The sequence below is a fragment of the Onychostoma macrolepis genome, chromosome 04 (assembly GCF_012432095.1).
Source record: "Onychostoma macrolepis isolate SWU-2019 chromosome 04, ASM1243209v1, whole genome shotgun sequence".
NCBI lineage: Eukaryota > Metazoa > Chordata > Actinopteri > Cypriniformes > Cyprinidae > Onychostoma > Onychostoma macrolepis.
This window is the reverse complement of record NC_081158.1, coordinates 10,398,950-10,416,915: the sequence shown is the minus strand read 5'-3', so window position 1 is coordinate 10,416,915 and position 17,966 is coordinate 10,398,950. Positions and strand designations below refer to the sequence as shown.

Sequence of the window (17,966 nt, the reverse complement as noted above, 5' to 3'; positions counted from 1 at the left end):
GTTCTGTTTACATGTAACACATGACAACAATACTCCTGCATTTATGATGTTTCCCCAATGGACTACTGTGACAGAGTGTACAAAAGTCAAATAAAAAAAATATATATATTTTATTATATTCTTATACTTGATGATATCCTTCATCCATACAGGTGGTTTTGTCCTGACCAGTCCTTGTTTGATTTCATGAGTTGAACAGCTTCAGCCCCCCTATTTGTCGTCTCAGCCCCCCTACAACTATACTCAGCTATATGAACGATCAGGCTAGTGGTGCTTCCTCAAGAAAGTTTAGCATTCTCGCTCATTTATCGATCTCAATGTGGTACTCACACACTGTGATAGATCGTTAATGTGCGCGCACACATTTTAATGAAGCATTGTACAGACAGCACGCCAGCCAGGTCTCATGAAAGTGTGTTTCAATGCCACGATTTTCTGTTTCTATTTGGTGTGCTATTTATACACAGAAACTGACTTTGGTGTGCATATTTTTTCAAAAGTATGTGAAATGGTTAGGTTTAGGAGTGTGGGGAAGGTGCGTATTATAAGTAGGCCAAAGTCAGTTTCTGCGTATAAATAGCACACCAAATAGAAACAGAAAATCGTGGCATTGAAACACACTTTCATGAGATCGGGTCATTCACTTTCACATCTTCTTGAGCAAACGAAGCAAATACACATAATATTATGTCACAATTTCTGTCTTGACGATTATCCAAGAAGTTAAAACTTATGTCTTAAATAAACAAACAGTTATGTAAATATTGGATGTGTGTCAGTATAACGGATCCATGCCTTTCTTATATTAGGTTATTAATATTAATCAAACAACAAAAGAAAACATGAGAATCACTCACTGCTCTTAACCACAGCGGCACATATACTAAAATTGGATCGATACAGAGAAGATTAGCATGGTCCCTGCGCAAAGGATGCAGAACAATCTTCTCTGTGCCCCCTGACCCCACCCACCTACCCAAGTATATGTCTTGTAACCCCACAATTTGGGATGTCAGTCAGTTTTCTTCAGAGGGCAGTGTCATTGTGCATTTAATTATGCCCAAAAAACAGATGGCCTCCTGTAATTTCAAAAAGAGTGCAGGAACAACGCGAGAAGTTCCGACAGAGGCTTTCAAAGGACCTGGACAACACAATTTTGCGAGTCCAGAGGGCAGAGTCTTCAGAAAAAGAGCAAAAAAAACTGAAATTTCGCAAACCTCACTGGCCTCCAGTGATTTCCTCGGTGGAAAGCAAGAGGAGGAGACGGTTCCGGGAAATACTGGAGAAAGTCTTCTCTCCAAGCCTCCCCATCCACTATACAGTCTAGGAAAGGCCTGCAGAGAGAGTCTTCTCCGCAAGCCACCCCATCCACCAGTCAGCAGTGGCCTCCAGTGCTCAAGAATGTCAAAGTATCAGGTGAGATTTTTAAACTATGAAATAATGTAGAAAAAATAAATTCATATAAATGTCTAAAATGTATATTTATGTATTTTTGCCTCATACAGTTCCTACATGCGCATCGCTGGCTGTGCTCCCTCCTCCATCAGCTGTAGCTGATGCAGCCCTTAAACGGGTGCCAAGGGCCACAGCCTGGAGAAGACAGAAGAGTTGTTGATAATAGCAGTAACAACTGGACTTAAGGCTGGAAAAACCTCTTTGAAAATCTGCGAAGGCAGAACATCGGAGTGACAAAATGAGGGCTTCATACTAAGAACAATGTCATATAGCTGTGAAGGTGACACGGGTTGAAAATGAGATAGAGAGCTCCGATGAGAAACCATTTCTAGAGGCAAAGAATTTTGAAATGGTATGTTAGACCTCATACCCTCGACTAAAATGTTTTTACCCTAGTTTTTAAAATGTTTTAAAAACTGTTCGCACAAATCAGTAGAGAATTCTAATGAAGCACTAGGAACAGGATTTAAAAAGGCATTAATTGTATTGAAGAGTATCTTCGGCCTATCTGCATTTTGTGCAATTATATCTGACATGTATTTCCCCTGAGCTTCCTTAGCGGCACTCTGATACCGTTTAAGACAATCTCTGAAAATTTCGTATGATATCTGAAGTTTATTTTTCTTCCAACTGCACTCAGCACGCCTACACTCTTGTCTAATGGCACGAACGGACCCCTGAAGCCATGGCTGTGCTTTTTTCATCAGCTTGGATCTCTGTAACCTTAAGGGAGCAACAGAGTCCAAGGTGGAAGTGCAGGTACTATTAAGAAGTTCAACTAATTCATCAGGATGGACACTAGAGGATAGAACATTCACAGCAGTTGGAATTAGGGTAGATATATACACATCATTGAAGGACTTGGCAGTAGAGGAATTAAAACATCTAAAATAACGAGGAGGATGATAAGATTTAGGCAGAGTAGATGACAATATAGAGTCAAAAATAACTGGACAGTGATCAGAGATAACAGCATCACATAAATCCAAATTATTCACAGGAAAACCACGTGAAAACACTAGGTCCAACGTGTGACCCTTCTGATGTGTAGGTCCAGTAACAGATTGTATAAAATTAAGGGAGTCCATAAGACATGAAAACTCTTTGACCAGAGGTTTTGAGTGACAACAGACATGGATATTAAAATCACCCACAATTAAAAGACTATCAGAACGTGATACTAGAGAAGCCAAAAAGTCGGAAAATTCTTGGATGAAGTCCTTATTATATTTCGGAGGTCTGTAAACCAGGGCACAGAGCAAGGACGAGGGAAAATCAACCTTGAACAACTGCACCTCAAAACTATGGAAAATTTCATCAGGCAAGCGTTTGCACTTAAAACAGTTCCTGAAAATTGTTGCAATTCCACCTCCACGGCCAGCAGTTCTAGGAGAGTTAAAAAATGAATAGTCAGGAGGAGAGAGTTCCATCAGTGCTGTAGTATCACCAAGACTAAGCCATGTTTCTGTCATTAATAAAAAATCCAAGTCATGAGTAGAGCAAAAGTCATTTAAGATGAATGATTTGTTGGACACCGATCTAACATTTATTAGCGCAAATTTAACAGGACGGTCCACACTCCGCGAAAGATCTGAGATGAGTCTAGGTGGAAGGTGTATTGGTGAATATTCCAGAGAGAGAAGGTTGCCAGAGTTAACTCCAGTATCTAACCTTGCACGGGAGAAGTGGACAGGAGACCAAACCACTGGTATTTGATCATCAGCAAAGGTACGAGGACGACTGGCAGTACAAACAAAGCCATTGCACGGCGAGCAGATATAAGGGATATCCCTGCAGATTGTGTGGACAGCCAAAGAGACTGGAGTTTGGACACAGTTTCTTTAGAGGAAAAAGTTTCTGTGCCACCTCAGCTGGAAAAACTGCTTCTCAATGGCTTTCTGAGCAGAAGAGGGTCGCAGCTGCAGACGATGTTAACGATGTGCCTCGGACAACCGCCTGGAGGAGAAAGAAGAGAGAGGAAGGAAGACATTGCACAGGGCCTGCCTCAGAAAAGGCCAAAGAAATGCAAACCGCTAACTTGCTCTCTGTGTCAGCAGCCAAAAACGAAGGATTATGGACACTCACAGTACGGTGGCAAATTCTTTTGCAGCAGTTATGAGGGCAAGACTGTGGAACTTTGGCTGGCAGAGCAGCGGTCTATTGCTGCCCCTAAATAATTACCTCAATCTTTTATTATCTTTGTTAATTTTGTTAGAGTGCCTGTTTGCAAGTAGTCGAGTAGTAGTTTCGTTTCTGCTGTTTTTTGGGGGTTTTTGCTAAAGATTTAAAAAAAAAAAAAAAATTTATTTTTTTTCTTTGAATTTTTTTTTTTTTTTTTGTCTCTATTGTGAACTTTTTAATAAATAAAACTGTTGAAAATATTTGTATTTAGTATTTAGTTGTCATTTATATACTTCTTTATACTTTTAATCTTTGGTCTGTTTTCAAGTAGTTTCTGTTGATAATTTTTTGTTAAACATTTCTTTTAAAAATTCTTAAATATTTCATATTTTGTTGTCATTTATATATTTCTTTATACTTTTTATCTTTTGTCTCTATTGTGCATTATTTAATAAATAAATCTGTTTTAAGTACTTTCTGCAGTTGATAATTTGAATTTAGTATTTTGATTTCATTTATATATTTATTTTTACTTTTTATATTTTGTCTATTGTTAACTATTTAATAAATACAATTTTAAAACAGACTGTGTTTGAACTAAAGATGTTTTAAGGGCAGAACTGCTATTCAAATGAATGAGAATGAGAATGAGCTTTATTGGCCAGGTATATGTTTACACATACGAGGAATTTGTTATAGTGATGGAAGCTCCATTAATTCAACTTTATAATCAAGTTTATAAAGACACGTATATAACAATTTATGCAATTTTTAGGTAGGAACATTACAATGCTAATGAATAAACAGAAAAAATGAGCAATACAATAAAAGAAACAGGTAAGACAATTAACAATCATTTTAAATAAAAAATCCATTACATGACTGCTTACTTGAGGTTTATGAAGGCAAATAAATGTTCTAATATAAAGAACAATCATTTTAAATAACCATTTAATGGCTGTTTACATGAACTTTCTGAAGGCAAATTAACGTTCTAAAATAAAGAACATCATTTTAAATAACAACCATTAACATGACTGTTTACATGAGCTTCATTGAAGGCAAATAAATGTTCTGTAAAAGAAAACAAGTAAAAAATATTTACAAAATATATACAATATAATAATACAATTTCATCATTACATTACATGTAACTACATTTACTGCGAAGGATTTTCCCTCTCTTGCAGCCACTCTTCCACAGTCTTTCCCTCCGCTGTGGCACAGAAGAAGAGGCTGCCCACCCTGGTGTGCCCAAACTCTTTTTTTCTTGGCTGCCCACACCGACTGCATGTGTATTCTTTTCTTGGAGTTCGGGGACACGGCAGCCCTTGCACTTGGGCCAAAACCTCTGCTGCCTTCCTCTTCCTCCACAGAGTTGTTCTGCTCAAGGATGTTCCAGGAGCAACACCCGGAGCTGGGAGGGCAGCTGTCGGAGGAGCAGAGAGCGCGGCTGCTGGAGGAGCAGAGCGAGTGGCTGGTGGTGGAGCAGAGAGAGCAGCTGCTGGTGGTGTTGGTGCAGGGTGAGGACTTCGCTGCCCACGTCGTATGGCCTGACCTGACATGTCAGGGTTTACGACGAAGGGGAAGGGTGGAAGTCCTGTCCCAGGCTCAGCGGGCACAAACGTCTTCTGTTTGGCTACTGGAAGCGGGGTGTGAGACACCATGCTGATCTGAGGTAAGGGCACACTCAGAGTCAGCACATCCACTTCCAGCTTCTTTCTATAGTCATTGTACCTATTTGAAATGACACAATTAATAGGATGACCTGAATCTAAGAATTGCATGACTACATTCTAAAATTATGTTTACAACTGGCTCTCAAAGAAACTACTTACCAGACAGAAAGCGTCCGCTGATTGATCTCGAACAGCTGAATCCTGGTCCTTCCCCTCAGTGCAGGGCAGTTCCCCACCAGCCTCCGTATGGCCTGGTAGTCATGTAGAATGGCAGCCCAGCGGTTCATGGAAACACCCCATTTCACCTTCCCCGCTGGATGAATGGAGCAGAGCTCCAGACATACTGCCTCTACAATCCTGCTGATGTTGGGCCATTGCGCAGGGCCTGATCCCTGCCCTAGCACACACCTGTAATAAAAAAAAAAAAGAGATGATAAATCATAAAAGGCTCACAGTCTTATCACAGCTGTTTAACTAATGTTTACAATAATTAAAATATAACAATTTAAATCATTTTTAAAGTTTTACTATTTTAGAAATGTTTAACTAACCGCTTCAGGCTCTCCTTTCCATGGCAGGTTGAGGTTTTGGAGTGGGTGGCCTTGAACCTGCCTTGCAGAAGCCTGTCCTTGTGCCTCGGCGGATAGGAAACCCCCTGTTTGTCACTGTCCGGCAGCCTATCCCACAGCCGGAAGATGTCAGCTGCTTCCCTATCCGAGACACAAGGCTTTTCTCTGAGCTCGACGAGGTACCTGGCCAGCTCCACCACTCGATCGAACCCTGGAGCCCCGTCTGGTCCTCTGCACACCTGCAAGCAGCAAGAAGATCAGTTAGTATGGATGAAAATGTCCAGCAAGTGATGGCATCCATGGTAAAGGATGCTTGCAAACATACCTCTTCTTGGGGCTCAGATAGCAGGTCCTGGGAGGACCGAGAGGATGATGGAACGTCCCGAGACAAGCGTATCGCGTCCTTGGTGGACATCAGAGAAAGAGGAGAGATGGTGTGGTCCTGCTCCTCTTTCTCATCCACAAATCCCTCATCTTCTGCCTCCACCAAGTTGTCTGGGATTCCGTCTGGGGCGTCAGGGTCCCGACCAAAGTTCTCCCGGAACTCCCAGGACTGCTGCGAGCACAGGTACTCCACCCTGATGAGCTCGCCTGACAAAACAAAATTAAACAGAATACAAGGTTTTAAAATAAAAGTCTGTACAAAAAACAAACAATAAAACAACAACAACAACAATATAGACACATACCCGTGTACTCTCTTGGCTTGGAGTAGTCTTGTACAAGACTGCTGCCAAGAAGACGCTGGCTGAGCTCATTGAGGCTGTGCTGGAGCAAGGCACTGTAGCAGCGCAGCGACAATGGGGGCTCGTTTATGGAGACGCTGTTGCCGAGAGCGCTCTCTCATCAACTTTGCCACATGTATATCACAAGAGAACCTGTTTAAACCACAGGTAAACAAAGTCAAAGATTATTAAAGTTCATTTGAAGTGTTACTCTTTGTTCTCCAGAGCAGAGGGAAAGGTGTGATGTTTGCCAGACCAGGAAACACTCACTGTACAAAAAAGATGTTTGATGCGCGGGATATCACAACACAGATCTTTGATGAAAGAGACATCACACAAGTCTTACAAGGTCAGCCACAGTGTGTCAGAATGTTATTGTTTTGAGTCTAACACCCATCAAAGGTCAAGAAAAGATCAATGTGGGGGGGGGGGGGGGGCTGTTTACACATCCTGAATAGAATCTCAACTGTCAGACAAAGGTGTCTTTTGAAAGAACTGTAAAAATAATTTAAAAATGTTTTTATTTTGTTGTTAACACATTATGTGTGTTTAATTTTTATCAGTATTACAAAAATGTTAGAATTATTATTGGCAGTTATTACTATATTACTACTAAAAGGTGTAAAATTGTAGTACTTAAGAACACATTTTTCATGACTCACCGGTAAGTGAGGATTGTTGGAAACATCCTGCGGTGAGCCGGATCCAGCTGGTCCAGGATTTCGTTTGACCACGCGGCCAGCTTCTTGTTGCAGCGCTGGCACTCCAGGTATTCCGTTGCCAGGAAATACCAGCCGTGCAAATTCAGCACCCGCCTCACTGTCTTGTAGAGCCCACAAGATGTCAAGCGGTGACCGGACCGTCTGCAGTTTGGTGAGCTGCAGATCAGCTTATAAGACCACATCCTGTAGGGCATCCACAAACACAGCGACCAGGTGAAGAACACGTCTGGCGATGCTGGAGGCTGATGATACTGCAGACGTGGCTGGGGAGGGTGCCACCACATCTGCAGGTTATCTGTTAGCACTGCCTTGCCACCCTGGTGTCGGAAGAGAGAGCGACCGATCCACTCGTGTTGTTCCTTTGGAAGTGAGCGCTTCCAGGCCTCGGGAAGAACAACCTGCACACACACACAAATTAATATATCAATATACATGTTTAAATATTTACTGATGAGACACAAAGGCACACTTCCGGAGTGAAGTACCTCAGGAGCTGCTGACACCAGTCTCTGGGCAGTCCTCTGCTCCAAGCGAGTTGAGCGGATCGGTGCTGAAGGCAGTGAAGGTGGTGGAAATACTGTGAATAACACAACACAACTATTACAGACAAAACAGAGCGATGACAAGACAGATACGTTTATGCAACACTACAATGTGATGCTATTTGTGGTCACATATGATCAGCTGAGCACAAGTCAATGCAAAATGTGGATTAATTTTTTCAGCACACAAAATAAAACACACAACACTCACCCTGTGACTCCACCTCCATGGCTGACACCAGCAGATCTTCATCTGTTGGCTCAAAGGGCACAAAATTGTAAATGTCAGTCAAAATTACGTTTGAACATGCATAGAATTATATCAGGAACAGATCTAAACACTCACCACGTGCTGTTGCTGGCTCAGAATGTGAGCTTTGGGTAAATGGAGGAGAGGCCAGACGTGCAGGCTGTTGGGCAGCAGGTTGGGATGCAGAAGATTTATTTTTTCTTTCAGCCCTTATCTTCTGTTGGTCCCTCAGCAGGATGTATTTTTTTAGGGCATCCATCTTACTGCCTGCACTTGTGTCCTTCAGTCTGATGAAGTCCACATAGCTGCATAAGAATCGTACACAATTAAATCAAATGAATAAATAAATAAAACACAAAACAGCGTAAACAACACGTTAACAAGCAAGCAAACAAAGCAAATAAATCACAACAGGCTTAAAAGCGTTTTACCTTTTCCTCTCCCTGTCCGTAGCCTCATAGAGCTTTTTGTAGGAGCTCTTCTTGTGCATCCCAAAGCCCACCAGACAGTCACCCTCACAGCCAGGTAATGTGCCCTCTCTCTGCCTGCGCGCTCTGATGGCCTCTGTGACCTTTTTGAATGTGCAGGCATAATGGAGGAAGGCATCTTTGTTGGCCATGAGGGCACCTCTGTCCAGTCTGCCAGCCTCACGCTCCCGCTGATGTCCAGACAGGACCATGAGGGAGTAGCCAAGGTCGTTTTCTAGCAGCCACTTGAAGGTTCTCCCCCTGTACTGACCAAACTGGATGGCACTTTGACTTGCCAGCAGCAGGTCATCAGTGGGATCCCCTCTACCTTGGACTACCCTGACCTTGGCCTCCTCCAGCACAGCTTCAGGGTCCTTCGGCACAAAGGGCACCCCTTTAGCCACTTGAGAAAGATGGATTTTCTCCACAGTGGCTGCCTTCTGAGATGCCCTGAGCACCAGCTCTCCAGCCTCCACGCGCAAATTAGGCTTGCTGTTCATTCTGCAACGTTAAAGCAATGCACCAAATGTTATGTTGCCACATAAACAAAAGTAAACATTTATATGAAAAAAATTACATTATTAAGTGTAATTGGCAGATTTGAGTGGATTAAAAATAGTTTTTAAACAAACTTCTTTATTAGCATCATTATTTGCAGCAGAAAAATTACATGAACAAAGTAAAGGGTCAAACGAATAGCTCAGTATTACCCCTATCATTACTATTATTATAAATATTATTATTGCACATTATAGCACTTCTGTATGCATTACACACATTTAAAAGAGCAAAACAACAGAAAATAAACAAACAAATACTAAAAAAACATAAAAATGTACTTGTCTGTGAAGATCATGAATGAAACTACATTTTATACAGTAATCTATCTTTTAGAGGGGTCAAACGTAGTCACAACTCAACCAACGGGTCAGTTTTACCCCCTATTTCTCCCGCTTCTGCATACATTAGCCTATACGTATTTAAAAAAAAAAGAGTTTAAATGAGAATTTATCATGAATGAAACAGTACTTTTATACAAAAATCTATATTTTAGTGGGGTCAAATGTAACGTTAGTCATAACTTAACGAACGGGTCAGCATTATCCCCTATTTCTCCCGTCGCTTCCATACACATTAAAAAAAAGATTTAAAACCTTAAATTTATCATGAATGAAACATCATTTTTAACAGTGAATTTACCACGAATTGAACAGTATTCTTTATACAAAAATCTATATGAGGGGTCAAACGTAGCCACAACTTAACGAACGGGTCAGCATTAACATTATTAACATTATTTCTCCCGTCGCTTGCATTACAAACATTAAAAAGGGGAGGGGGGAAACACTATGCCTCTAAAACTTTCAAAATCAAGACAGGTAAAGCATGAGAAAGTGTAAAATAGGTTGACTTACGTTTGCACGGAAAAGGTGATCAATATAAAAAAAAAAAAGCAAAAATGCAGGGAAGCAGAAGGTACGGATGAATTCGACAATCAACAGATTGTTTATTTTTATATATAGCAGTCTTTTTCACCGATCGAGCCCAAAAAGCAGAGTTTTTATTTTAAAAACCACTTTTCCAGAGCTGAATTTGACTTACGAGCCGGCGGCGGCGGCGGCGCCAGCCAATGGGAATGAGAGGCGAGCTGGAGTCTCGGCCAATGGGAGCGCGGTGCGTCTGAAACAATTCGTCGGCAGGCCAATGGGGCGAGGGCGGCCTGGGCGGGACTCGATGAAACAAATCGTCCCGCCGGCCAATCGGAGCGCGGGGCGGGCTGAAACAAATCGCAACATTCACCCGACGATTGGTTTCGCCATAGCGCAAAGATGACACGCAAATCCATGAAACGCTCCATCTTTTAGGGGGTAGTCGTGGCCTAATGGTTAGGGAGTCGGGCTTGTAACCTGAAGGTTGCCGGTTTGATTCTCGTGCCGGCAGGAGTTGAAGGTGGGGATTGTGAATGAACAGCACTCTCTCCACCTTCGATACCATGACTAAGGTGCCCTTGAGCAAGGCACCGAATCCCTGGCTGGAGCAATAGCTGCCCACTGCTCCGTGCGTGCATTTGTTCACTACTCACTGCTGTGTGTGTGCACTTACGTGATAAACTTAAGGTCACGTAAGTGTACTCAACTGTGCTATTTTGGAACGCCATGAATATGAACTAAATTTAAAAATTGTATAAAAAATGTATTTAGTTAGCACTTGAAGTACACTTGAACCATCTTTCGTACACTAGAACACTTAAGTGTACTACAAGTGGTGACTAAATACATTTTTTAAATACAGAGATAGTATGTTAAAAGTGCTTTTTAGGTCATATTCATGGCGTTCCAAAATAGCACAGTTGAGTACACTTAGGACTGAACGATGTAGGTGTAATGATTTAAAGCTCTTATTTGATTAATTTGGGGAATCGAATCGTAGAGATTCGGGTTGATTTGATTAAACTGATTCAAAATTGATAGCATACACTTCAACTATTCGTCCAGTGTCTAGCACTTAGTGTATCTTAGCAATTCTGTTTATTTCGTGGCCACGATAATAATACAGAATTGGTTGGGTTAAATTGGTTGGGGAAACACAGGCTCTGGGCAAAGTGAAAATTACACCACAAGACAAGGATTCTTTATAAAAGAAACAAAAGTTTATTTGCTAACTACTGTACAGTAAACCAAGTTTAAACACACATACACACACAAACAAGTTCGGGCAATGTTATTGCAATTTGAATGAAGTTCCCCAAAGTTCTAAAACTCGTTTTCCAAGAATTCTCTAAATTCAACCTGAGGAAGTCACAAGCAGAGAACTTTACTATCTTTAAAGATTAATTCAACCAACTCAGCAGGATATGGAGATTGTTTGTTTGTTTACTTGCTTTTAAGTTGAGTCGATAGCTGATCTGTTGTTTTCCCGGATGGTGGCTAGAGGGAACCCCACGGCTGCTGATGTGTCCTTGTTGCGTGAGGTCACTCGGGGAACCCCTCTTGTGATTGGCGGTTGCCTGGTTCCTTGAGAGAGACGACACTTGAAGTTCTTCTGAGTTTCACGTGGCTTCAAGCTTTGAAGGTTCTTCAGTAAGAAGTTTGATGGAGGGGTGGGGTTTGGATGTCTCAATCGCATGAGGGTGCAGCATGTGAGCGCAAGTATTTGTGCGATCAAACGAGGGCGAAGAGCAACAAATCCGTTCGGACATTGGGGTTTTGACAGAGCGGAGTTTGTCCAACCCACAGCAATTCATCCAATCAAATTGTCCCTGCCGGGCGGAGCCCCACCAGTATGGTCCCTTGTCCGTGCACACATTAGATGCCAGTAAATTTGTCACATGGAGAAAATATCCTAGCAGATTTCTATAAAGTGTTGTAACCAGGCGTATGATGCTGAAGGTCACATTTCATCCACACCAAATTGTTGCTAATACCACAAGCTTCATACCATACTAAACACTGGTGATCTGGCTTAAAAGGGAAAAGTTATACAGCAAATGTTAAAAATATAATAGATTCCAATAACACAGCAAGCTTATAAAAGACATAAAATACAACATTAGTATATATTGTCTATTGAGTATATTGCTTTAATAGCAGCAGTAATTACTGATTGTCTTTTTAGCAAAGTCCATAACAGTTTGTGTGTTCTTGGTCTGCACTAGAAGAGAAAAGGGCATGTGTCCTCTGGAATTCAGAGGGAGGGAAACGAGGAGATATCTTGAGGTCAGAAAGTGGAGATCTGTTGAGCGTCTGCTTCAATGTATATCTGTCTTTTTGTTGATTAAATCCTAAATTTATGCGTTACTCGCTCACGGGATCCCGGGGAGTGTCTATCGCTGGAACATTTCCAGATACACCGTTCTTTGTACTGTTGTTTAGTCAACTTTATTTATGGCAAGTCAGTCAGGAACAACACTGAAGTTCTGTTCCTAAATACGCTCAGATGTAGAAGGGTCCTTCTCTTCTCCAGTCTATCATTGTTTTTATGGGTCTCATGAGAAGATAGCAGGGCAGGACAGGAAGCCAGTAAGACAATTGGGCGTTGTGTTGATCATTTATTAATTTTATGACCGCACATGGCTGAGAGAAGACTTCCTAACTCTTTCTCAGGAATGTGCTGCGCTGTTACTTTGTTTGTTCAAAGGAGATCCTACATAGGGCTTTTAAAATGAAGATTGTGATATCTTCAATACTTCTTGAGTTAAAGACATGCAAACTTTAGAAAAATAATATTTATGGCACTCAGACAAGTATGTTCAATGCAGTTGTTTTGACAGAAGTAAACAAGATACATCTCTAGTTTCAACATTGTTTGTTCTTCAGACAATCCTCTTTAAAAGAAGTATCATATTTTTGCAAATTGACTCGCATTAAGTTTTAGACCACTGAAAATGTGTACATTTGAACAGTTTACTCCTGGAGCCATATTTAAATTCCAATATCTCTGGAAACAAACCATATAGGGCCTTAAAATGAAGATACCAAAAGGAAAGTTTGTTAAGACCCAATATCTAAAAGGGCATTAAGATATCTTTAATACTTCTTGAGTTACAGGCAGAGAACTTTACTATCTTTAAAGATTAATTCAACCAACTCAGCAGGATATGGAGATTGTTTGTTTGTTTACTTGCTTTTAAGTTGAGTCGATAGCTGATCTGTTGTTTTCCCGGATGGTGGCTAGAGGGAACCCCACGGCTGCTGATGTGTCCTTGTTGCGTGAGGTCACTCGGGGAACCCCTCTTGTGATTGGCGGTTGCCTGGTTCCTTGAGAGAGACGACACTTGAAGTTCTTCTGAGTTTCACGTGGCTTCAAGCTTTGAAGGTTCTTCAGTAAGAAGTTTGATGGAGGGGTGGGGTTTGGATGTCTCAATCGCATGAGGGTGCAGCATGTGAGCGCAAGTATTTGTGCGATCAAACGAGGGCGAAAGAGCAACAAATCCGTTCGGACATTGGGGTTTTGACAGAGCGGAGTTTGTCCAACCCACAGCAATTCATCCAATCAAATTGTCCCTGCCGGGCGGAGCCCCGACCAGTATGGTCCCTTGTCCGTGCACACATTAGATGCCAGTAAATTTGTCACATGGAGAAAATATCCTAGCAGATTTCTATAAAGTGTTGTAACCAGGCGTATGATGCTGAAGGTCACATTTCATCCACACCAAATTGTTGCTAATACCACAAGCTTCATACCATACTAAACACTGGTGATCTGGCTTAAAAGGGAAAAGTTATACAGCAAATGTTAAAAATATAATAGATTCCAATAACACAGCAAGCTTATAAAAGACATAAAATACAACATTAGTATATATTGTCTATTGAGTATATTGCTTTAATAGCAGCAGTAATTACTGATTGTCTTTTTAGCAAAGTCCATAACAGTTTGTGTGTTCTTGGTCTGCACTAGAATAGAAAAGGGCATGTGTCCTCTGGAATTCAGAGGGAGGGAAACGAGGAGATATACATGTATGTTTTTCTTCAGAAAAACATATTAGCAAAATAAAAAATTTGATTTGACATGGAATGACCCTCAAGTATTTTACACCTCTGCATTTATGTCACTATCGAAAATGTGCTGTCACTACCGGAACATGGGATGTTTTATCAAAAATAAAGTATATTGAATTATCAACTGAGATGTTATGATAGTTTTTGATTCAATGTATATTCAAACTAATGAATCCTTAATTTTGAAATCAGTATGATCACCTTTTACAAAGAAAAATTGGATTCAAAACACAACAAATCTCATAAATTACATTTGAAATATTGTTAAAAACTTAATTGTTATTGATTTACCTCTGAATTATTTTTTGATAAAATAGCAAAAATATATATTCACAATGTAGATGTAAGCAAAATCTTAATAGGCCAGTATAACCCTTCTTGAATTATTACTGTTTCAGTAGTGACAAATTTGGGGCGAGGACAAATTTTCCAAAACTTTCTGAAAATAATATATGATAATTAACTGCACAATTACTAAAAATGTATGGAAGGATTTTCCGGACTATTTTCAAAAGCAATTGCAAATTGTATTTTCAATTGCGTTTTCCACATGTGGGCGCATAAACTGTGACATAATCCAAATGCAATTGCAAATCTTGCATTACCGTTTGCATTTTGCTAACAGCGGGAGCAACAACGGTACGCACAATAGGTCAATATTCACTATTAACAAAACGCTTTACACCTGTCTCAATATCTCTCACTCCAATTGACGCAAATGAGTAAACAGACAGTGCAATTCTACACTAATTACAGTACATTTTATTCCTTTCTACACCTGCCTCAATATTCTGAAAAAAAAAAAAAATGTGCCAATCTATATTTATTTACCCATTTTCCACCTATATTTATATATATATATATTATTTCATATTTTAAGTTTTATGTTCTGTGATCGTTGGTGTGCAGACTCATCTAGGGCAGGCAGAGCAGGAGTAGCAGCATTTTCTGTTTTGTTACGTGCATCAATTGGAGTGTAAACAGACTGAGAGATCTTGAGGCAGGTGCTCTATTATAAGATAGGAATAAGATATAGGTGGCAAATAGGTAAATACGTGCAGATTTGCACTGTCTGTTTATGTGCCTCAATCGGAGTGCAAACAGTAAAAGATCTTGAGGTAGGTGATGCGCTCTCCATTACTATGGAAGTTCTAAGCGGCCATGCATGTTTTCCCCCTTCTTGTTTTCTCGTGATCTCGACGTAACAAAACTTGTTTTCTAGTTATCACGACTTATTTTTCTCATGAACTCAACATAACAAAACTTGTTCTCTAAGTTACACAACTGCGCCAGCAGGTGACAGTATAGAACTACTGATGGGGAGTTGATACTGTACTGTAGGCGTTTGGGACAGAGGACCTTCGTGATCACTATAATTTATAATTTTGAAATTGTATATGTTTTTGTTACGTTATTACTGCTGCACGACTCATCACAGTTTCTCATTTGTGACCCTGGACCACAAAACCAGTCATAAGGGTCTTTTTTTTTTTTTAATTGAGATTTATACATCATTGATGTATGGTTTGTTTAGGATAGGACAATATTTGGCAGAGATACAAAGTTGTGATATATTTACAGTAGGAAAAAAAAAAATTATTTTGACCCATACAATGTATTTTTGGCTATTGCAATAAATATACCCCAGCGATTTAAGACTGGTTTTGTGATCCAGGGTCACATTTACATCGACGTATTTGTAATGTGCATCTTTCTTATTTTTAATCTTTATTGTTAATAAATATATATCAATAAGAAATGTGATTTGCATATGGGTATAATTTAGTTCAGTGATGTTGTAGCCTAATCCTTTGTATTTTCTACATTTGTAGGAAAACATAAGTCTAGAATTGCACTCTGTTTACTCATTTGTGTCAATCAGAGTGAGAGAAGTTGAGACAGGTGTAAAGCGTTTCGTTAATAGTGAGTATTGACCTATTGTTGCTCCCGCTGTTAACGGGGGATAATTGCTGCATTTGGGGTAAAAAAATACAGAATTAATAATTGTGCCAAGAAGTTTGTCTGTTCGTTCACACAGGCACAACCTGATTGACAGCTGCCTTTAGCGGAGCCTTTACCGATTACCTCCATTAATCAAAGCGTTCAGCACGGTCGTCTGTGAGTGACGTCACTTCCCAATACAAACACCCCCCTAGTATAGTCCCGCCCCCTCACAATGATTGACAGCTTTCTGTGTAGACATCAGAAATTCAAATGCAAAAGGAATTGTGATTTCATTTGAGTTTTGGCAGGTTACATGCGCGATGCAGAGAATGTGAAAAACCAAATGTGGTAATTAATATTGCTATTTAAATATGACTCGTAAGACATGGGAAATACAATTGCAAATGGACTTTGCCTTTTCATTTGAAATGTGGCAGTCACTGTGCGTTCGCAAAAGCGAAAATGCAAACAGTAATGCAAGATTTGCAATTGCATTTGGATTATGTCACAGTTTATGCGCCCACATGTGGAAAACGCAATTGAAAATACAATTTGCAATTGCTTTTGAAAATAGTCCGGAAAATCCTTTCATAGAAATGTGTACCTTGGATATTATACAATATGCATACATACAATTTTTTTTCCAAGACATTTCCAACTCAATTCTGTAGAATGGCCCATAAATAATTTATTTTAGTCCAGACCTCCGCTGGGAAGAGACCGGACCTCCTGGAACTTTAATTGAATACCCCTGACTTGTATCATAAAGAAAGACTTTATTTGTATGGTTTTGTAATATATGGATTTAATTATAATTGGTTTACAGAATAACTGTTTTGTACATTGTAATGGATTAAAACCTAAGTAACAGGCTGGATGTACATTAACCTCACAAAAGCATATCATATCATAGAAGATCATGTTTTGTCTAGAGCTTCGTAATTAGGATGAGTTCAATTCATGAGGATTATTAATTAGATTTTTTTGAGCAATCCATTAAATCACTCAAGACTTGACTCTGACTCCAGCGATGAAGACTTGTGAACATCGCTGTGTGGTTACTCCACCGAGTGGATCTTTATGTGTAGCTTCAGGTGACTTTTAAAAGCGCAACTCTTTCCAATCACACGTGTGCGGCTTCTCTCTGCTGTGGATCTTCTCATGAGTTTTCAGACTTCCTGACCGAGTGAATGTCTTGTCACAGTGTGAACACTTGTAAGGTTTCTCTCCAGTGTGAATTCTCTGATGCAGTTTTAAAGAGCAAACTGAAATAAAAGTCTTCTCACACTCAAAGCACATGTACTCTCTCACACCAGTGTGAATTTTCTGATGTACACGTAAACTCCGCAGCACTGAAAAACTCTTTCCACATTCAGAACAGGAATGTGGCTTCTCCTTCATATGAACTGCCAGGTGTTCCTTCAGAGCTGATGACCTACAAAACGTTTTGAAGCACTGACCACACTTGAATGGCTTCTCTCCAGTGTGGATCCTCGTGTGTCCTCGAAGATGTTCTGATCGCGCGAAGCTCTTTCCACACTGATCACACGTGAACGGCTTCTCTCCGGTGTGAACTCTCATGTGACGCTCAAGAATTTGTTTGAGTGTGAAACCCTTCCCGCACTGATCACATGTAAATGGCTTTTCTCCAGTGTGGATTTTCATGTGTTTGTTAAGCTGTCCTTTTTCTTTGAACCGATTTCCGCACTGATCACACGTGAACGGCTTCTCGCCGGTGTGAACTCTCAGGTGACACTCAAGAACTGATTTGCGTGGAAAACTCTTTCCACACTGAGTGCAGGTGATAGATTTTTCGGCTTTTCTTTTCTTTAAAAATGTATTGTTAGTCTTTGAGCGACTCGAAGGTTTTTCTCCAGGTTTGACGTGATGTTTCTCCTCCACTTCACTCAGTTCTTCACTCTCCTCGCTCTCTTCCATCAGCTCTGAAATGAGAAAAATAAAATAAACAAAACAATAATCAAAGCGTGAAA

General features: G+C 40.3%; 3 protein-coding genes and 1 pseudogene across 4 annotated transcripts in view; 1 reads left to right on the top strand and 3 right to left on the bottom strand.

The window, feature by feature from the left end:
• The first annotated feature begins 862 nt into the window (after positions 1-862).
• Positions 863-935, top strand: LOC131539952 (U6 spliceosomal RNA; annotated as a pseudogene).
• Positions 936-4,396: 3,461 nt separating this feature from the next.
• Positions 4,397-6,483, bottom strand: LOC131538758 (uncharacterized). The gene is made up of 4 exons (XM_058772850.1): positions 6,150-6,483; positions 5,807-6,063; positions 5,415-5,663; positions 4,397-5,313 (listed from the first exon to the last, which is right to left on the bottom strand). Exons 1-4 carry the CDS (start codon positions 6,237-6,239, stop codon positions 4,737-4,739), a joined length of 1,173 nt encoding a protein of 390 aa, XP_058628833.1. The 5' UTR covers positions 6,240-6,483; the 3' UTR covers positions 4,397-4,736.
• LOC131538483 (uncharacterized) lies at positions 6,284-9,030 on the bottom strand. Its single transcript, XM_058772355.1, has 7 exons — positions 8,495-9,030; positions 8,160-8,368; positions 8,025-8,066; positions 7,757-7,848; positions 7,212-7,669; positions 6,514-6,702; positions 6,284-6,415 (listed from the first exon to the last, which is right to left on the bottom strand). The coding sequence occupies exons 1-6, from the start codon at positions 9,028-9,030 to the stop codon at positions 6,579-6,581; spliced, it is 1,461 nt and encodes a 486-aa protein (XP_058628338.1). The 3' UTR covers positions 6,284-6,415; positions 6,514-6,578.
• A 7,555-nt stretch (positions 9,031-16,585) lies between these two features.
• The window catches only part of LOC131538795 (oocyte zinc finger protein XlCOF6-like), a 35,003-nt gene continuing 33,622 nt past the window's right edge, over positions 16,586-17,966 (bottom strand). The window contains exon 4 of one of the 2 annotated variants that reach the window (XM_058772924.1): positions 16,586-17,776. In XM_058772924.1, the coding sequence (XP_058628907.1) occupies positions 17,077-17,776 (700 nt within the window). In that variant the 3' untranslated portion in view covers positions 16,586-17,076. Of the gene's footprint in view, positions 17,919-17,966 lie in introns of both variants that reach the window. The other variant, XM_058772923.1, reaches the window with a different exon arrangement.